Source organism: Peromyscus eremicus, chromosome 14 (assembly GCF_949786415.1).
Source record: "Peromyscus eremicus chromosome 14, PerEre_H2_v1, whole genome shotgun sequence".
In the NCBI taxonomy this organism is placed as follows: Eukaryota; Metazoa; Chordata; class Mammalia; order Rodentia; family Cricetidae; genus Peromyscus; species Peromyscus eremicus.
This window is the reverse complement of record NC_081430.1, coordinates 22,890,654-22,906,416: the sequence shown is the minus strand read 5'-3', so window position 1 is coordinate 22,906,416 and position 15,763 is coordinate 22,890,654. Positions and strand designations below refer to the sequence as shown.

General features: G+C 40.7%; 1 protein-coding gene across 1 annotated transcript in view; it reads right to left on the bottom strand.

Moving 5' to 3' along the window:
* The window catches only part of Akap6 (A-kinase anchoring protein 6), a 304,232-nt gene that overhangs the window by 114,429 nt on the left and 174,040 nt on the right, over positions 1–15,763 (bottom strand). Inside the window, exon 9 of the mRNA XM_059279296.1 lies at positions 4,393–4,513. Coding sequence (XP_059135279.1) covers positions 4,393–4,513 — 121 coding nt within the window. The remainder of the gene's footprint in view (positions 1–4,392; positions 4,514–15,763) is intronic.

The following is a 15,763-nucleotide window of genomic DNA, read 5'->3' as shown; positions in this document are numbered from 1 at the left end:
ATGTGTAGGATGGGAGGAGGTGATTGAGCTTCCCCGAGCCCAAGAATAATGCCACCTTTGATCTACAGGAATGAAAAAAAATGGAGCTTTTCCTTTGCAAGTGGATTTTTAAATATTTCTCCATTAATAGTTAATGCACAAGCAGACCATCAGAGTGACAGCTCCCCGCGATTATGAATTCTGGCTTTGTAACTCTAGTCCAAATAGGAGCTGAACTTTGGAAATCACGGTGGTTACTTTTGACAAATTAAATTGTCCTACTTAGGAAGGTAGAAAGAACGGAGAGCAGGACTGTGAGAGAGTGGGAGCAATGTCTCCTTGACTGAGGAAGAAAAAAAACAAGAAGGGATGATGTTTGTATTTTCTAGGCTGAAGGCACTGCCAGTGTGTATTAAAAAATAGACACAGAAGATTCTTCTTCAGAGGTAGCGCGAGGGGGGGGGGCGGGGAAGACACTGCGGGTTCACTCACTGTCTCAAAACTGGAAAGAAAATGTAATTGAGAAAATAGTTCATTTTTAATACGAATTGAGTTTTTCCTCAAAATGGTGTAGTTTAAAATTAATTAGAAAGAAAAGGGTCTTACATGTCTAACAATCTGAAAACAAGAAGGGGCTTAATGCTTTGTACCTTATGACTGTACTGAGGCTTCTAAACTACATCATCTTGTATCAGTGGATTCTCTGCCTATCCAGAGCCATTCTTGCCCTGTACATGCTCCTCTGTATTTGGCTGGCTTTGGATAAACAACATATTATAAGAACTGTTCTGTTCAGAAAACGTGCTGAAATAAGGGTAGGGTAGTTTTCTAGCAGAGAGCAAAATAAAAAAGCAGATTGGGACAACCAGGAAATCAGCAGCTAGTATTAAAAAATGCTAAATGAACTTCACTTTCTGAGACTAGAAAATCTAGGTTTTTTTTCTAAACTGGCATTTCCAGATGTGGACCTCGGGGCTCACTTAGGACAAATGCATCGGTCTGGACACAACCAGCTGTGCCACGGAAGGAGTCAGGGAACAGAGCACCAAGGTACCCAGGGACAGAGGAGCAAAGACTTCACGCAGCAACAGGAGGAACAATGGCTGCCCTTGTCCATGCTTGCTTTAGTTTTTACCTTCACTCAAGAGATCTTCTAGAAATTTCACTGTTATCCCTTTCACCTGCACCACCTGATGAGAGCTTCGTTTCTATTTTTCATTGTTGTTTGGGCTTTGAACCCAGGGCCTCACACATGCATGCCATGCACACACTCTCCCACAAAGCTATTCTCCTAGCTAGGATTACAGGCCTGTATTAGGCATGTGCTATCATACTTGTGTGTTGTGGGGGCCTGGCCCCACATTTTCCCCCACGGTACTCTTGAGCAGGGAGAAATAAGGAATATATAGATAGAAATATAGAGAAGAAAGACAGATAAAAACACAGGACAGTCTCAGGAGGGCCTGGGTTAAAACCCACCAGCCCCGTCTGTCTCTACTAAAGGGTTTTCAAAGGAACGCCAAGGGGTCGAGCAAAAGACCTCCCCCAGCACAGCCAAGTGCAGACCATCCCAGACACCTGGTGACCGTGCACATCGTCAAGCTATCCCCTAATGCAGCCCTGCTGGGTAAAGCAAGCTTAGATCTCACTAGGAAACATTTGTGGGCTCCCATAGTGTGTGTGTGTGTGTGTGTGTGTGTGTGTGTGTGTGTGTGTGTGTGTGATAAGTGCAAGGCATTTCTCCTGATGTTAACATTTTCAATAAATGAAAAGGACCAGCAAAATAGCTCGGCAGGTGGAGATACTTGGTGCCAAGCCTGAGGTCATGAGTTTGATCCTCGGCTCCCACCTGGTAGAAGGTAAGAACCAACTCCCATAAATCATCCTCTGACCTCCACAGGTACATGTAAACACACACACACACACACACACACACACACACACACACACACGTAAAAAAATGTAAAAAAAGAAATGAAGATAGGTTAAACAAGATAGGTTAGGAACTCTCTGAAGTAGGTTTAGATCATCTCACATTCTCACAGGCTCAGGAGTAAAAATAGTAAACACTCTCTGGTGGGAGGCGTGGTCCCACAAACTCCAAATGTCCTTTATCCCCAAACATCAGTGGTGCTTTTAGTAAGAATTTTGATAAAGCATTGATAAGCAGGGGTGGTAGAAACTAATGTGAAATTAAAGATGATCAAGGTGGTTTCATGGCATTTGAAAGCCTAAGAAGAGCTGCAGAACAATTAAAGCGCTCTGCTCCTCCAGGACTGTCTTTGATCAATAGGCTACAAGTTCCCCTCTAATAAGTCATCAGTTTAGTGGATTCCCGAAAAAGCAGATTAGAACAGAGGAATGGAGTATTGAAAATGCTGACCTGACCCAGGAAGCCCTAGGGATTCTTGGGCAAGACCTCAGACTAATTCTCAGTAAGTTTTTCTAATCTAAAAGCCACACTTCTGCAGGATTCCTAACACCATATCCTCAGGATTGCTTTGGAAGTTTCCAGACCTCTCCACTTATTTGGGGCTCACACCAAGACCCTTCCAGACCTGTAGAATTTTTCCTTGGTTCCTTGGTGATGTATTTTTTTTTTTTTTTTTTACAAATCAAGTGCAAGAGAATATTGGTCTATGTTGAACACCTAAAAGCAGAAGCACACTAACAGGATGAGTCACAGATGAAAACAGCACAGTATGGGAAATGTTTGGAAAAACACTCTAACCCAGAAGCCCCGAGTGGGTGGAATAATCACCCTCAGTGTGCCAGAGTGGGAACTCTTAGGCGAAGCACTCATGAGGAAACCGCAAGAAAAAGACAACGGATTTCTTCATTCAATGACTTCCTATTAATTGTGATGTAAATTATATGGCTGTGATTTTGACAAAGAATAGCAATGTTTCAGAAAAACAGTGGCTTATATGCAAAATACAAAATGCATCAAGAAGAAAAGCAATGTTACTTGGCAATGTGACTGCAATAAGTTCTGAGATACTGGTTTAGAAATACAATATTTTTCTAGCACTAAATTAATAATAGATTTGTGAGCATTTTTCAGATGCAATTTCTGATCCTGTCATGAAATGTGAAATAGCCTAGCTTTAGTTACATGAGTTGGAAACTGTTACTCAGACAATGTTATGTCAGAAAATATTTGGGGTAGTGCAGACAGCTATTCTTACAGGAAACAGAAAAGTCACCAAACAACATCAGTGCTGGACAGAATTCTTCAGAGAGTAAAATGTCCCCATTTACTGAGTCCCTAGGGAGCCTATATCTTTTCTTAACTAAGATGATTCCCAAGGGACAATAATTAATGTCAATCAGACACTGTAAAAGTATATGTCTCTCTCCTTAGAGGAGGCAGAAGTTATAATACTTTATTAAAGAAAGTTTACTGAAAATGGTAAAATCGAAGAAGATAACTTTTATTTGACCTTGAGTGTACTTCTCATTCTCTAAGAATTTTTAAAAAGCTAGAGGGTAGTTGTTTCTTGTCATTATACTGTTGCTGATTCTGTGGTTAGTTATTAATTTTATTTTTTATGATTCACAATCTGCTCTTTGAAATATGCCATATGCTCAAAGCAATTCAAGGATGACAACTGTCAGAATTACTCCAATAAAAATGGCTTAAATGAGGAAGATTTACTGCAGCTGATATATCAGTCGAGCGGCCCTCTTTCTCCCCCACAGATTCTCTCTGAATCTTACAGTCATTTTTTTTCCCCAGTAAAAATCACATGATTGTTTTGTAAGGACTTCTTAAGACTATTGAAATAGAATTGGTAAAACACTCTAGGTTAAGGAGGGAACTAGCAGACATGGAAGTAATATAGATAGTTATTAGCTGGATTGCCTGAAATCAATATGAATTCCAAGCAAGCGTTCTTAAACCACCTGAAAATGCACAGACTTAATGACAAGGTCTGCTCTATGCATCGCTCACATACCTTAGATTGCATGAGCCCTGCACTTTGGTAACAACAACACAAAATCAAGGCAAATTTCTTTCTTCTGGGAAGATCTAAAGGGGCGGATCAAATCCACCTGAGTGCTCCAATCAAGACACACTATGAAGTGTTACCGGCCCATCGTCTATCCCGGGTTTTGTTTCAGTCATTCTTATTAATGCAGTTTCATTTATTGCTATTCATCTTGAAGATAAAGCTCTGTCCTTCTTTGGAATTACACCAAACGGAATGTGATAAAGGGAACTTTCTTGCAATTATGATGTCGGTGCAGCCTGTCAGCACACTAGGGATAGAAATGAGTTTGGGGACAGGGAAGGGAATTCTAATAGACACCATGATACATACAATGAACACAAAGATATCCTGAGAGAGAGACTTGTCAGGCTAATCAGATCTTCCCAGCACAGTAAAAGCAGGGAACGGTAGCTCTAACCTTGTAGAGATGCTGCTGCTGTTCCTCTGACATCATCAGGTCGTGGCTGTCCATCACGAGGGACTCCATGTCAATCAGCCAATCCCAGAGCTCCTGATATTCTGAATCAAAGTCCAGAAGCCTGAAGATAAGGCACAAAAATGTATTATGCATAAATACAGTGTAGTTGTTAAAATCTCCTATTAGAATAATATATTCTTGAAAAGCCATGATGTTCCTAGGTGAATATCTGTACAAAGAGAAGGAGAAACCCTCTGTACGGTTAAACAGAGGGCAAAGTAGGAACTTAAGGCTGTGACACAGCCACTTCTTAGATTTTGAAAGCACAACATGTAATTCCTGTACTCACTCTCGAGCCACACCATTGCGATTACCATTGACTAACCCTTTCTAAACAAAGAGACTAGGACTATGTCCTTGAAAAGAAGCACCATTACTTCACGGACTGAGAAATGGAGGGTCAGTGACTTGCTGAAGTTTTCATAGTCCCAGATTTGGGGTCAAGACAGCACTTTCAAAATCTGAATTGCTTTCTCATTTAAATTTCCCAGACGTTACTCCTCAATAAGCTTCTTCATAAAAATATTATCTAGATTTTTCAGAAATGATAACATATGCTAACAAATCAAAAATATTATTTTCACTGGGAAATGACTCAATCATTCATCTGTCCCTCTGCTGTCTATCTGCCTATCTCTGCAAACATGTATCCTACATTTATGGTCATGGATGAGTAGCTAGCATTGCAGCTTAACACTCAGAGATAGGCTTGAGTGACACTGGTAAGCCAGTGAGAACCAGTGGCAGATCCAGTATTAGACAGGTGTTCCCCACAGACATGCAGGCAACAAAGGTAAGGACAGGAAGTCAAAACAATGAATCTTTGAATAGCCAGCGATCATTAAAATTCAAAGGAGGATCACTATGGTTTTCAACAAAATAAATCATTAGAATAAGGAGCTTAACAGGATTAATGTGATTCTCTATTGAAAGCCTGGTGAATAAGTAAAGCCCAGATTCTTCTAAAACACTGTGATCAGAAAATGGAAGTACAGGATGAAAACTATGACTTTGTCCTCCCACCTCCAAACCACCCTTAAGAGCAATACTACAATTTTGTCAAACTCAACGGGGGTAAATTCCCCATTAGTGCTCATGGAGTAGTGACCTCGGCGATGAACGTGGCTTAGTCAGTGGGGTATTTTATTACTATATTCCTGTCTCTGTCAGATGGCTTTTCAAGAAAATGCATACCATATACTTAATAGGTATGTCAAACAAGTTTACAGTGGGTCTGGCCGTGGGAAAACTAAATCTGGAACGGCCTATTTTGCTTTAATTGTTTTTACATCACTGCAAAGGTTCTTGATTGTGAAACTGATTGGTAAGTGTTCACTAGACTTTGGTGGTACGTCAAGCTGCTGCAGACAGAAACTTCAGCCAGTCTATGGTGGCCTACAGCATTGCTTTGAAGACATGGGCACAGCTGAGGAGTCTACGAAAATGAAGGTACTAACTCCTACTTGGGGAGGAGGATGCAAGCCTGCATCTACCCAGTGTTGTCCACACTCTGAATAGCAAGAGGTTTCCAGTATACCCGTGAAATATGAGTTAGTATTCCCACTCAACATCAAACCAACCACTATAGGAGGCTGAATAAGCCATCAAGATTTCAAAGTTAGTCTGTGAATAATAAATACTACTAAATACTGTTGGGGATCTCTCCTGGAGCTGCCCTCTCCAAACCCTGCCCCTGAGAAAACCCACCAAGCAGCGGCTCCTCCCCGCCGAACCCCCACCCCCACCCTGAGGGTATTTAAGGTCAGGCCCAAGCCTTCCCCTTGCAGTTCCCCCTCATGGCTTCCCCTACTTCTGGAGACCACCGGAAAGGTTCTGCTCAGATTAAACCTGGACTTATTAATTCGGTCTGATCTGATTCATTGTGTTGGTGGATTTACTGACTACAGGGACATTTTTTTTCTATCAAGTATTTGCTTGTGTGGTCACTTAAAAAGACATCTGACACAGAGACAAATAGCCAAACAAACGGAAACACATGAAATATGAACCAATGGCTGAGGGGTCACCAACTGGATCAGGCCCTCTGAGTGGGTGAGACAGTTGATTGGCCTGATCTGTTTGGGAGGCATCCAGGCAGTGGGACCGGGTCCTGTGCTCATTGCATGAGTCGGCTGTTTGAAACCTGGGGCCTATGCAGGGTCCCTTGGCTCGGCCTGGGAGGAGGGGACTGGACCTACCTGGACTGAGTCCACCAGGTTGATCTCAGTCTGTGAGGAAGGCTTTGCCCTGGAGGAGATTGGAATGGGGGGCGGGCTGGGGGGAAGGTGAGGGGGGCGGGAGGGGGGAGAACAAGGGAATCTGTGCCTGTATGTAGAACTTAATTGCATTGCAAAATAAAAATTAAAAAAAAAAAAGACATCTGAAATTATGGCTACCCTTTCCCAATAAAAATTGGGGAAAAGTGAAATGCAACCCACAAAATTTGGAGAGTAGGATATGGAGGAGGATTAAAACCAAAAGGAGAAAGAAAGAAATAATTGGTTCTTCATTTATAAGTGGGCTGGAAGAACCTGAACCAAGTAAAGAAATGAATGATCAGTTCTTCATTTAAGTGGGCTTGGAGAACCTGAACCGAGTCAAGACAAGAGGGACAGATGGATACTCTAATGTATTCCCCCTTTTCTTTCAGTCCAAATCCTAGAGAGGAAGCATATGAGGAAGGCTGATGGGGAGGCAGAACACCCATAATCCTCAGCTTCATCTCCTGCTAGGCACTGTAGAGGAGATTGTCTTCTGTGGTGCACTTACAATAAGCAGGACCAAAATGAGGATGGAAGGATGAGAGAAAGGTAGGGGCGTGGGAGAATGTAGGGGGAGATGAGGAGATGTGTGGGTCTGTGGGGGAGCTAGTTTTGATTAGGGCTCCTGTTAACACTCTGTTACCTAATCTTCTCCAAGAACTGACTCCAAGATTTCTGAAAGTTCAATGGCTAAGCTGGGCAGAGGTGTTACCATGGTAACAAAGGCACAGTGAACCTAAGGACAGGCAGGTGGGGGTCCGGCATGGGCATGTGATGCCAGGCCTCTTTGAAATTTGGTAGGACCCATGAGGGCTGAGAGGAGGCTTAGTCAGCCAGAATTCTACTAGGGCATGAGCAAGCCAAGAGATAACAAGAAGTACAACAACCACAGCTGTCCTCAAGGTGCAACTTGCCTGAGACGATCTAGCCAGCCTGTACCAAAACCCTATGTTTATCCATTGCATTCAAGAATCACAAAGTCATGCAAACTTCTATTTGCTCAGCTGTCATCTTGGAGAGAAAAAATGGAGAATGGGAGATCTGAAAACCTGAGCATCAACTAAGACATCACTCCCTAAGAAGAATGAATACAGGCCGGGCGGTGGTGGCGCACGCCTTTAATCCCAGCACTCGGGAAGCAGAGCCAGGCGGATCTCTGTGAGTTCAAGGCCAGCCTGGTCTACCAAGTGAGTTCCAGGAAAGGCGCAAAGCTACACAGAAAAACCCTGTCTCGAAAAACCAAAAAAAAAAAAAAAAAAAAAAAAAAAGAAACTATTTAAAAAAAAAAAAAGAATGAATACATTAAGGAGGCTATCATCTATTTAAAGCTTTAAAGCTGGTCTTAAAATGGCACCTTTCTCTTATTCTCTAAGGTGTTCTAGTTTGTTTTTGGTTGCTGTGATTGTGGTGGTTGGAAAGAAAATGGGCCCCTTTAGGAGTGGCACTATTAGGAGGTATGGCCTTGTTGGAGTAGGTGTGGCCTTGTTGGAGTAGTTGTGGCTTTGTTGGAGTAGGTGTGGCCTTGTTGAAGTAGGTGTGGTCTTGTTGGAGTAGGTGTGGTCTTGTTGGAGTGGGTGTGGTCTTGTTGGAGTAGGTGTGGTCTTGTTGGAGTAGGTGTGGTCTTGTTGGAGTAGGTGTGGTCTTGTTGGAGTGGGTGTGGTCTTGTTGGAGTAGGTGTGGCCTTGTTGGAGTAGTTGTGGCTTTGTTGGAGTAGGTGTGGCCTTGTTGAAGTAGGTGTGGTCTTGTTGGAGTAGGTGTGGTCTTGTTGGAGTGGGTGTGGTCTTGTTGGAGTAGGTGTGGTCTTGTTGGAGTAGGTGTGGCCTTGTTGGAGTAGGTGTGGTCTTGTTGGAGTAGGTGTGGCCTTGTTGGAGTAGTTGTGGCTTTGTTGGAGTAGGTGTGGCCTTGTTGAAGTAGGTGTGGTCTTGTTGGAGTAGGTGTGGTCTTGTTGGAGTGGGTGTGGTCTTGTTGGAGTAGGTGTGGTCTTGTTGGAGTAGGTGTGGTCTTGTTGGAGTAGGTGTGGTCTTGTTGGAGTGGGTGTGGTCTTGTTGGAGTGGGTGTGGTCTTGTTGGAGTAGGTGTGGCCTTGTTGGAGTAGGTGTGGTCTTTTGGGAGGAAGTGTGTCACTGTGAGGTGGGGCTTTGAGGTCTCTTTTCTCAAGCTTCACTTGGCATCACTGTCAGTCGACTTCCTGTTGCCTCTGAGTCAAGATGTAGCACCCTCAGCTCCAGCACCACATCTGCCTGCACACTCCCATGCTTCCTGCCATGATGATAATGGACTAAATCTCTGACCTGTAAGCCACCACCCCAACTAAACGTTTTCATTTATAAGAGTTGCAGTGGTCATGGTGTCTCTTCACAGCAATAAAAACCCAAACGAAAGCAGTGACAAACATCACAACCAAAAGCAATTTGCCAGGGTGGAAGGTGTTTATCTCCACTTACTAATTACAGTCCATCATGAAGGGAAGTCAGGACAGAAGCTGGAGGCAGAAACTGAAGCAGAGACCATGGAAGAGTTTCCTTAATATGAGCCATTCTGACTGAGGCAAAATGAAATCTCAAGGTAGTTTTAATTTGAACTCTGCAGGGAGTTAGTAGGTTAGGTTTTTTTTTTTCAGTGTTTTTTAAGAATACATTTGTTTATTTAAACTGATCGCATATATTAATGCTCCACTGATGAGCTGCCTTCCTATTCCTTTCATCCACTTTTCTATGGGAAAGTTAAAGGAAATTTATGAACACGAGAATTATTAATGAATAGACTGGCTTTTACTAGACCTGCCGAGCTCTTCCTTCCTATTTGTGTTCTTACCAAGGACCTCAGCACAAGCTGTCTGCTGCTGTTGGATGAGGCATTGAGTTCTTAGTCCACACTGGAGACAAGTGTGTGCAGCCCACGCTTGCCTTTTGATTTGGTGTCCGGGGACTGACTTCAGATACTCAATCTTCTGCAGCGAGCACTGAATGAACTGAGCTATTTCCCTAGCTAATCTCCTTTCCTGGATTCCTAAATAATCTTAAAGTATACCTTCCTTCTATTCTACGAACATGCTATGTTCTTTCTAAAAATGTTATAAAAAAAAAAAAGCTCAATTATGCTCTATGTAAGCACAGCAAAGCAAACACATCACCTAACAGTATTCCTTTACACACTCTTTCTTTGTATTGTCATATACCTATGTTAAATTGGTTCACAATAAAGGAGAAAATAGTTGTGTTTTGTTTTGCAGTGCTGAGGACCTAACTGGGTGTGTGGTCATGTGTACTAGGCAAGGGCACCATCCTTGTCTCATCCCCAGGGCTTAAGAGTTGAACATTCTGTTCTAAGTACAATATTTCCATTTTAAGCAGTTTACAAGTTTAATTTGGAAACAAAAAGTCTAACTCAAAGTCAATTTTTATTAGACAAATGTAGAATCAGGAATGCGTTCAGTTGATGGTAAATGTGGTAGTGTGAGTAAGAATGGCCTCCATAGGCTCATGTATTTGAATGCATAGTCACCAGGGAGTGACACTATTTGAAAGGATTCTGGGATGTGGCCTTGTTAGAGGAAATATGTCACTGGTAGTGGGCTTTGAAGTTTCAAAAGCCCATGCCAAGCCCAGTCTCCCCCTCTCTCTTTCTGCCTGCAGATCAGAATGTACCTCTCAACTACTTCTCCAGCACCATGCCTGTCATGCTTCCTGCCATGATGACAATGAACTGAACCTCTGAACGATAAGCCAAGCACCAATGAAATGTTTTCTTTTTTTATAGAAGTTGGCTTGGTCATGGTGTCTCTTCACAGCAGTAGAACAGTGACAAAGACAATTACAGAACCGAACATCAACAGAGATAAACAGAGAGAAGAGGCAAGCCTGTTGAGAAATGTACAAATATTTCTTCAGTGTTTATTCCTAAGTTTGGTTTTAATAATGATAGCTGACTGTCAGAATGATTTCCCAGCATCTTGCTCATCATCCTACTCTGCCCATTTTAATGTTAAAAAAGATTCCAAGACATTTTTAATTAAAAATTGAAATTCTATCAAGTTGATTTTTTTTATTTTTCTTTTTTTCCTGCAGGTAGAATGGCTCTCTCTCTATATATATATATGTGTGTGTGTATGTGTGTATGTATGTATGTATGTATGTATGTATTTGTGAGGCTAACATAGTTCCAAGAAATGACTCTTCTCTTGAATCCTAGTGGGAATTCTGTTTGACTAGCTAAGTGTTTAATACACAAATGCATTCAGCCTTTGGTATTTAAAGTGGGCATCATTAACTCAACATTTCAACTTAAACTTTGCTTAAACGATAAAGTTTCACCCAAGTGAAATCAATGGGAGGTGTGTGTGAATATATGAGGTCCCATCTTGGCCCACAGTGGAATTTTGATTAAAACAGACAACCAAATTAAGAAGTCATCAAATTAGAGATTATAGGTTGAAGAGAAGAAAATGCTAAACTGTCCATTGCTTTTCTACCTTAAGCTGAGTATTATATGTACATATATATGTATTTCATACATATACCTTTTTAATGGTTCATTCACACTAACAAACATCTAAAAACCCATCTGCCTATACTAAAAGTTTTAGTAAATGACCCAAGTTTCCTAGCTTCTTTAGCATATTGATTCTTTCCCCAAATATTCACTAAGTATTCACTGTTCACATTATTTGAGCAGGGAAGTTTGCTCCTGGGTTTTTTTTAAGACACAAAAAGAAGCAGTAAGAAAATCTTACAAAAATATAATTTAATATTAATAATAGCCTGGAATCTCCCACTAGTATCAACTCCATGCAGAATGTAAGCATGAAAGAGGGATATAACAGTGGCAAGTAGCCCAATCACAATATCATTAAAGAATAAAATTTAGCTTTCCAGGCGTGGAACATGGTTAGGTACAGTTGCATATAGAATCCCTTTTCACTCTAAACATATTAAAATATGGACACTAATTTACTATTTCGAATGAAAATTCATGAGCAGCTACCTCAGGAGACAAGAAGCCTGACTTTGCCATTAATAAATAAAAAGAATGTGAAGTTCTTTCCAGAAGTAATTCTGTCTGTCTATCTATCTATCTATCTATCTATCTATCTATCTATCTATCTATCTGTGTGTATATTATATACACACATATATATCTATGTATATGTGTTTTATATATAACACAAATTAACACAAATATATATATATACACACACAGACATGAAAATATCTAAGAAAAATAAAATCAAGATAAGAAACTTGTTAATAATTGGTCTTCTTTTCTCATAGACCACCTGTCCACAAGCACCTATCACTGAAATAACAAACATAATCCCTATATTTAGAAATGCCCACATAGATTTCTTGTCTTTTTTATCCTTTACAGGATTCTGTAGGGCTGTAAGGAAATCAAACTCTTGACCAACCTTTTTGATAAGCTATTGAACTAAGAAACTTTCTAAAGAATTTTAGAATGAAATTTGGGAGAACAAAGGAAGAAACTATACTTCCAAAGACAAAGCAAGAGGCTCTGGCTGTTGTCTAGAAATGAGCCTTCCACTATTGTATGCACTGATGAGGTTTCATGTGAGGTTACTCACATGCTGGTGTGGCTTCAGGAGCTCACCCCTTAGTAAAAAAACAGCCACCATACTTCAGGTATCATTCATTTCCAAGTGCTTTATAGGAAATATTTACCTTTGAGTTATGACACGAGTTAACGTGAAAATAATTCTCTGCTGCCCAATCTCAAAGTCTGGTAGCAAAAGAGGACTTTGTCTCCATGGAGGCTGACCCTGTTCAAAGAATGCTATTCTCCGGCTTTTGGTTACTTATCAACTACCTTTACTGAATTAGCCTCAGATATGATTGTGCAGCTTTCATCCAAACACTGAGAGTTAGGACAACACAGACCCCTTTCTTTTGCTTAAGGGACAGTAGGAGAGGAATGGGGTGTTTCCAATGATAGAACACTTCTGTGGTATGCACAAGGACTTGGATTTGATTCCTGCACTCTAAACAAACAAACCTATAGGAAAGTCTGTTAGGTACTATCTCATTGCTGTGACTTAAGAGATTCGTTTTCACCCATTGGTTCAGAGAATTTCACTCTGTCACAGCAAGAGAAAGCATGGAGGATTGACTCCATGGCAGTGAGGATATGGAGTGGAATTTCTCACACGGACACTGGTCCAGGAACCAGAGAATCAGTACAGAACCATAGGTGAATATGAGGCCCATCTTCAGTGACCCACCTTGGCTTACCAGGTCTCTAGGTCCCAAAGTTTCCTCAACTTCCCCAAACAGTGCCATCAACTGGGTAACAAGTATTCAAAAAGCATGTCAAATACATTTCCCATTCAAATAACAAGGAGAACTTTCTGTCCAGTGTTAATAACTAAGACATTTCTTCAAACTGATATATATTATTTATAAGACTATGGGTTGATAATGAAGTGAAATTTTATTCTTTTCTTTGGAGGATGGAACTCCTAGTGCCAAATCACAGCCACTCTTGAAGATACGTTATATATTACATACGTTATATAAAAAAATTCTGCCGGGCGGTGGTGGCGCACGCCTTTAATCCCAGCACTCGGGAGGCAGAGCCAGGCGGATCTCTGTGAGTTCGAGGCCAGCCTGGACTACCAAGTGAGTTCCAGGAAAGGCGCAAAGCTACACAGAGAAACCCTGTCTCGAAAAACCAAAAAAAAAAAAAAAAAAAAAAAAAAAAGCTTTATAAAAAAAAAAAAAAAAAAAAAAAAAAAAAAAATTCTAATTTTTTTACCATTATTTTATTTTTGCCTAAATTATTTTAATGAAGCTTTTTTGCCTTATTATCAGTAATTTTGCAATGCAACATGTCTTGGGGAAGAAGATGGGAGAATGATCAATAGGAGTTACTTTGAAATAGTTCTGCTCTGCACACTACAATGTGTTTGATGAGGTTTTTCCTAGGTGCCTTCTCAAGATCTGTTAGTTTTTTGTTTTTTTTTTTAACCATCTCCAGCACCCTGAACTGTAAACAGAAACAATATACATAAATCTTTATTAGTTGACCGTACTGTTAACTTTGAAGTCATACCTCTCTGCAAAGTAGATTACAACCTTCTCTGATTTGTTGGCCCCTGGTATGGGCCTATTTTAGTAATCTCCTGGGCTCCAATGATCTTACTGCTTTATTCTCCTGGGTAACTTGGAATACATAACACAGAGCCTGGCTATTTTTTTAACTAAATGTTGCATTTTGATAATTCCTTTACTCACCCTAGAAGGAGGCCAAGGGATCTGAATCAGCTGGCCACTTACTATATGGGACAGAGGAAGAATCAGAAGTAGGAACGCAGGAAAGATGGATGGTTTCTTGAGGATGTCTACTATTCAGCTTATTTGTAAGGATAATTTCAGTACTGTGCATGTTAAGAGCCAGCACTTCATTTCTATGACTGGTAGAAAACCCACAGAGAATATTTGATGTAAGCAAGGTCCAAGAACACTCATTGAGCAGAAATTCAAAATGCTCTTTGTGTGTGTGTTGGGGGGTGGGCGGGGATGAGCACACTTGCATTCCATTGGATAGAAACGTGTGGCCTGTTGCTCAATAGAAACCCAGGAAATCACCTGCAGCACTGAAAGCCAGGAAAGTCGGGGTGATTATGTCTCTTCTCAGGTGTTTAAAGTCACTCAGCGTATCTTATTGCTTAATTAATTTAGAGAGACAAACCTGGTCTTTAATCAAGCAATATTTTAAGTAGTGATTCATTTCTTCTCACTTGTCAATATCAGTTCTCTTTGGGGATGTTGTTTGTGTGTTTTTGTATGTGTTTTTCACACTAATCAGGAGGCGTGTCTTGTCCTCATCTTTCCTGTCACACTTTTAGTCTTTTGTCATTTCGTTCAAGCCATTGTGCAGGAATAACTCATATATGGTTGGGAAGAAATTTTATGCTAAAATCTTGTATGTTGAGGAAATGACATTTCTATTTTCTTCAATATAAAATATAACCTTTAGCTACATCCCCCCCAGTTTCCAACAAGCATTGTTCAATTTCCTCCGGAGGCAGGAAGCCTTGCACAAAGATAATGAGGCATCTTCTAAAATCTCCCCTGGGAACCCCTCCTGGCCCAAGCAAGCAGAGTTGGGAACATCTCTGTGCATTTCTTCAACATCAAATGATATAGAGACTCTTCAGTGGACACCCTCTGTGTACTTCCTGTCTAACAGCTGCAGGACGCCCCCAACCCCTCCTCACCATTCTCCCATTTACTACACTGTACACATCTTTTCAGGTAATGCAAGTGTTCCTTTCTCTCCTAGGTCTCTCTTAACCTTTCAAGTCAGACTGCATTAGTCAGCCTCAATAGTCCCATAATACTGGAATTATGATTTCTAATGTTGTATCTATATCAGTGGCTGTTTTTCTCTTTGTCTCCCTGTCTCTCCCTCTAGACTATGGAGATGAAATCTTATGTGCGTTTTTGCATTTCTAGTTTCTCACGCTACTCCCAGAAATGTAATATTTACATAATAAATATTTCATTTACTGATTTTTTTCACTTATATTTTTTGTATTTTCTTATAAATTGTCACATTTTCTTGCTGCAGAAATTTGCCTGAGTAGTCTAGGATAACGATTCCCATTTTCTATTCCCATGTTGAATCTTGGAGAGGTTCAATGTCTTAATCAAGGTTGGGTGGCCACAAAGGAGCATGGTGGCCCAGAAATTCAAGTCTTAGTTTGTAACCTGGTGCATGTTCTCATTGACGAACTTAGACACATGACTGTCTCTAAAGATAAATATTATCTGTGCAGTTAGAAGTATTCTAAGTATATCTAATATCATGGATAAGAATGTATAGATTTTAAAATCCAGGTATATGCTCTATCTTAATTATATCGCCCTCCACCGCTTCCCTCCAATTTAACCTCACCACTCTGGCACACTTCCCTCCTAACTTCATGTCCTCCTTTTTATTTTAAAAAATTAGTTTAATTTAATTAACTTATTTATTTTACATTCCGACTGCATTTTCCCCTCCCTCCTCTCCTCCCATCCCCTCCTTCACCTC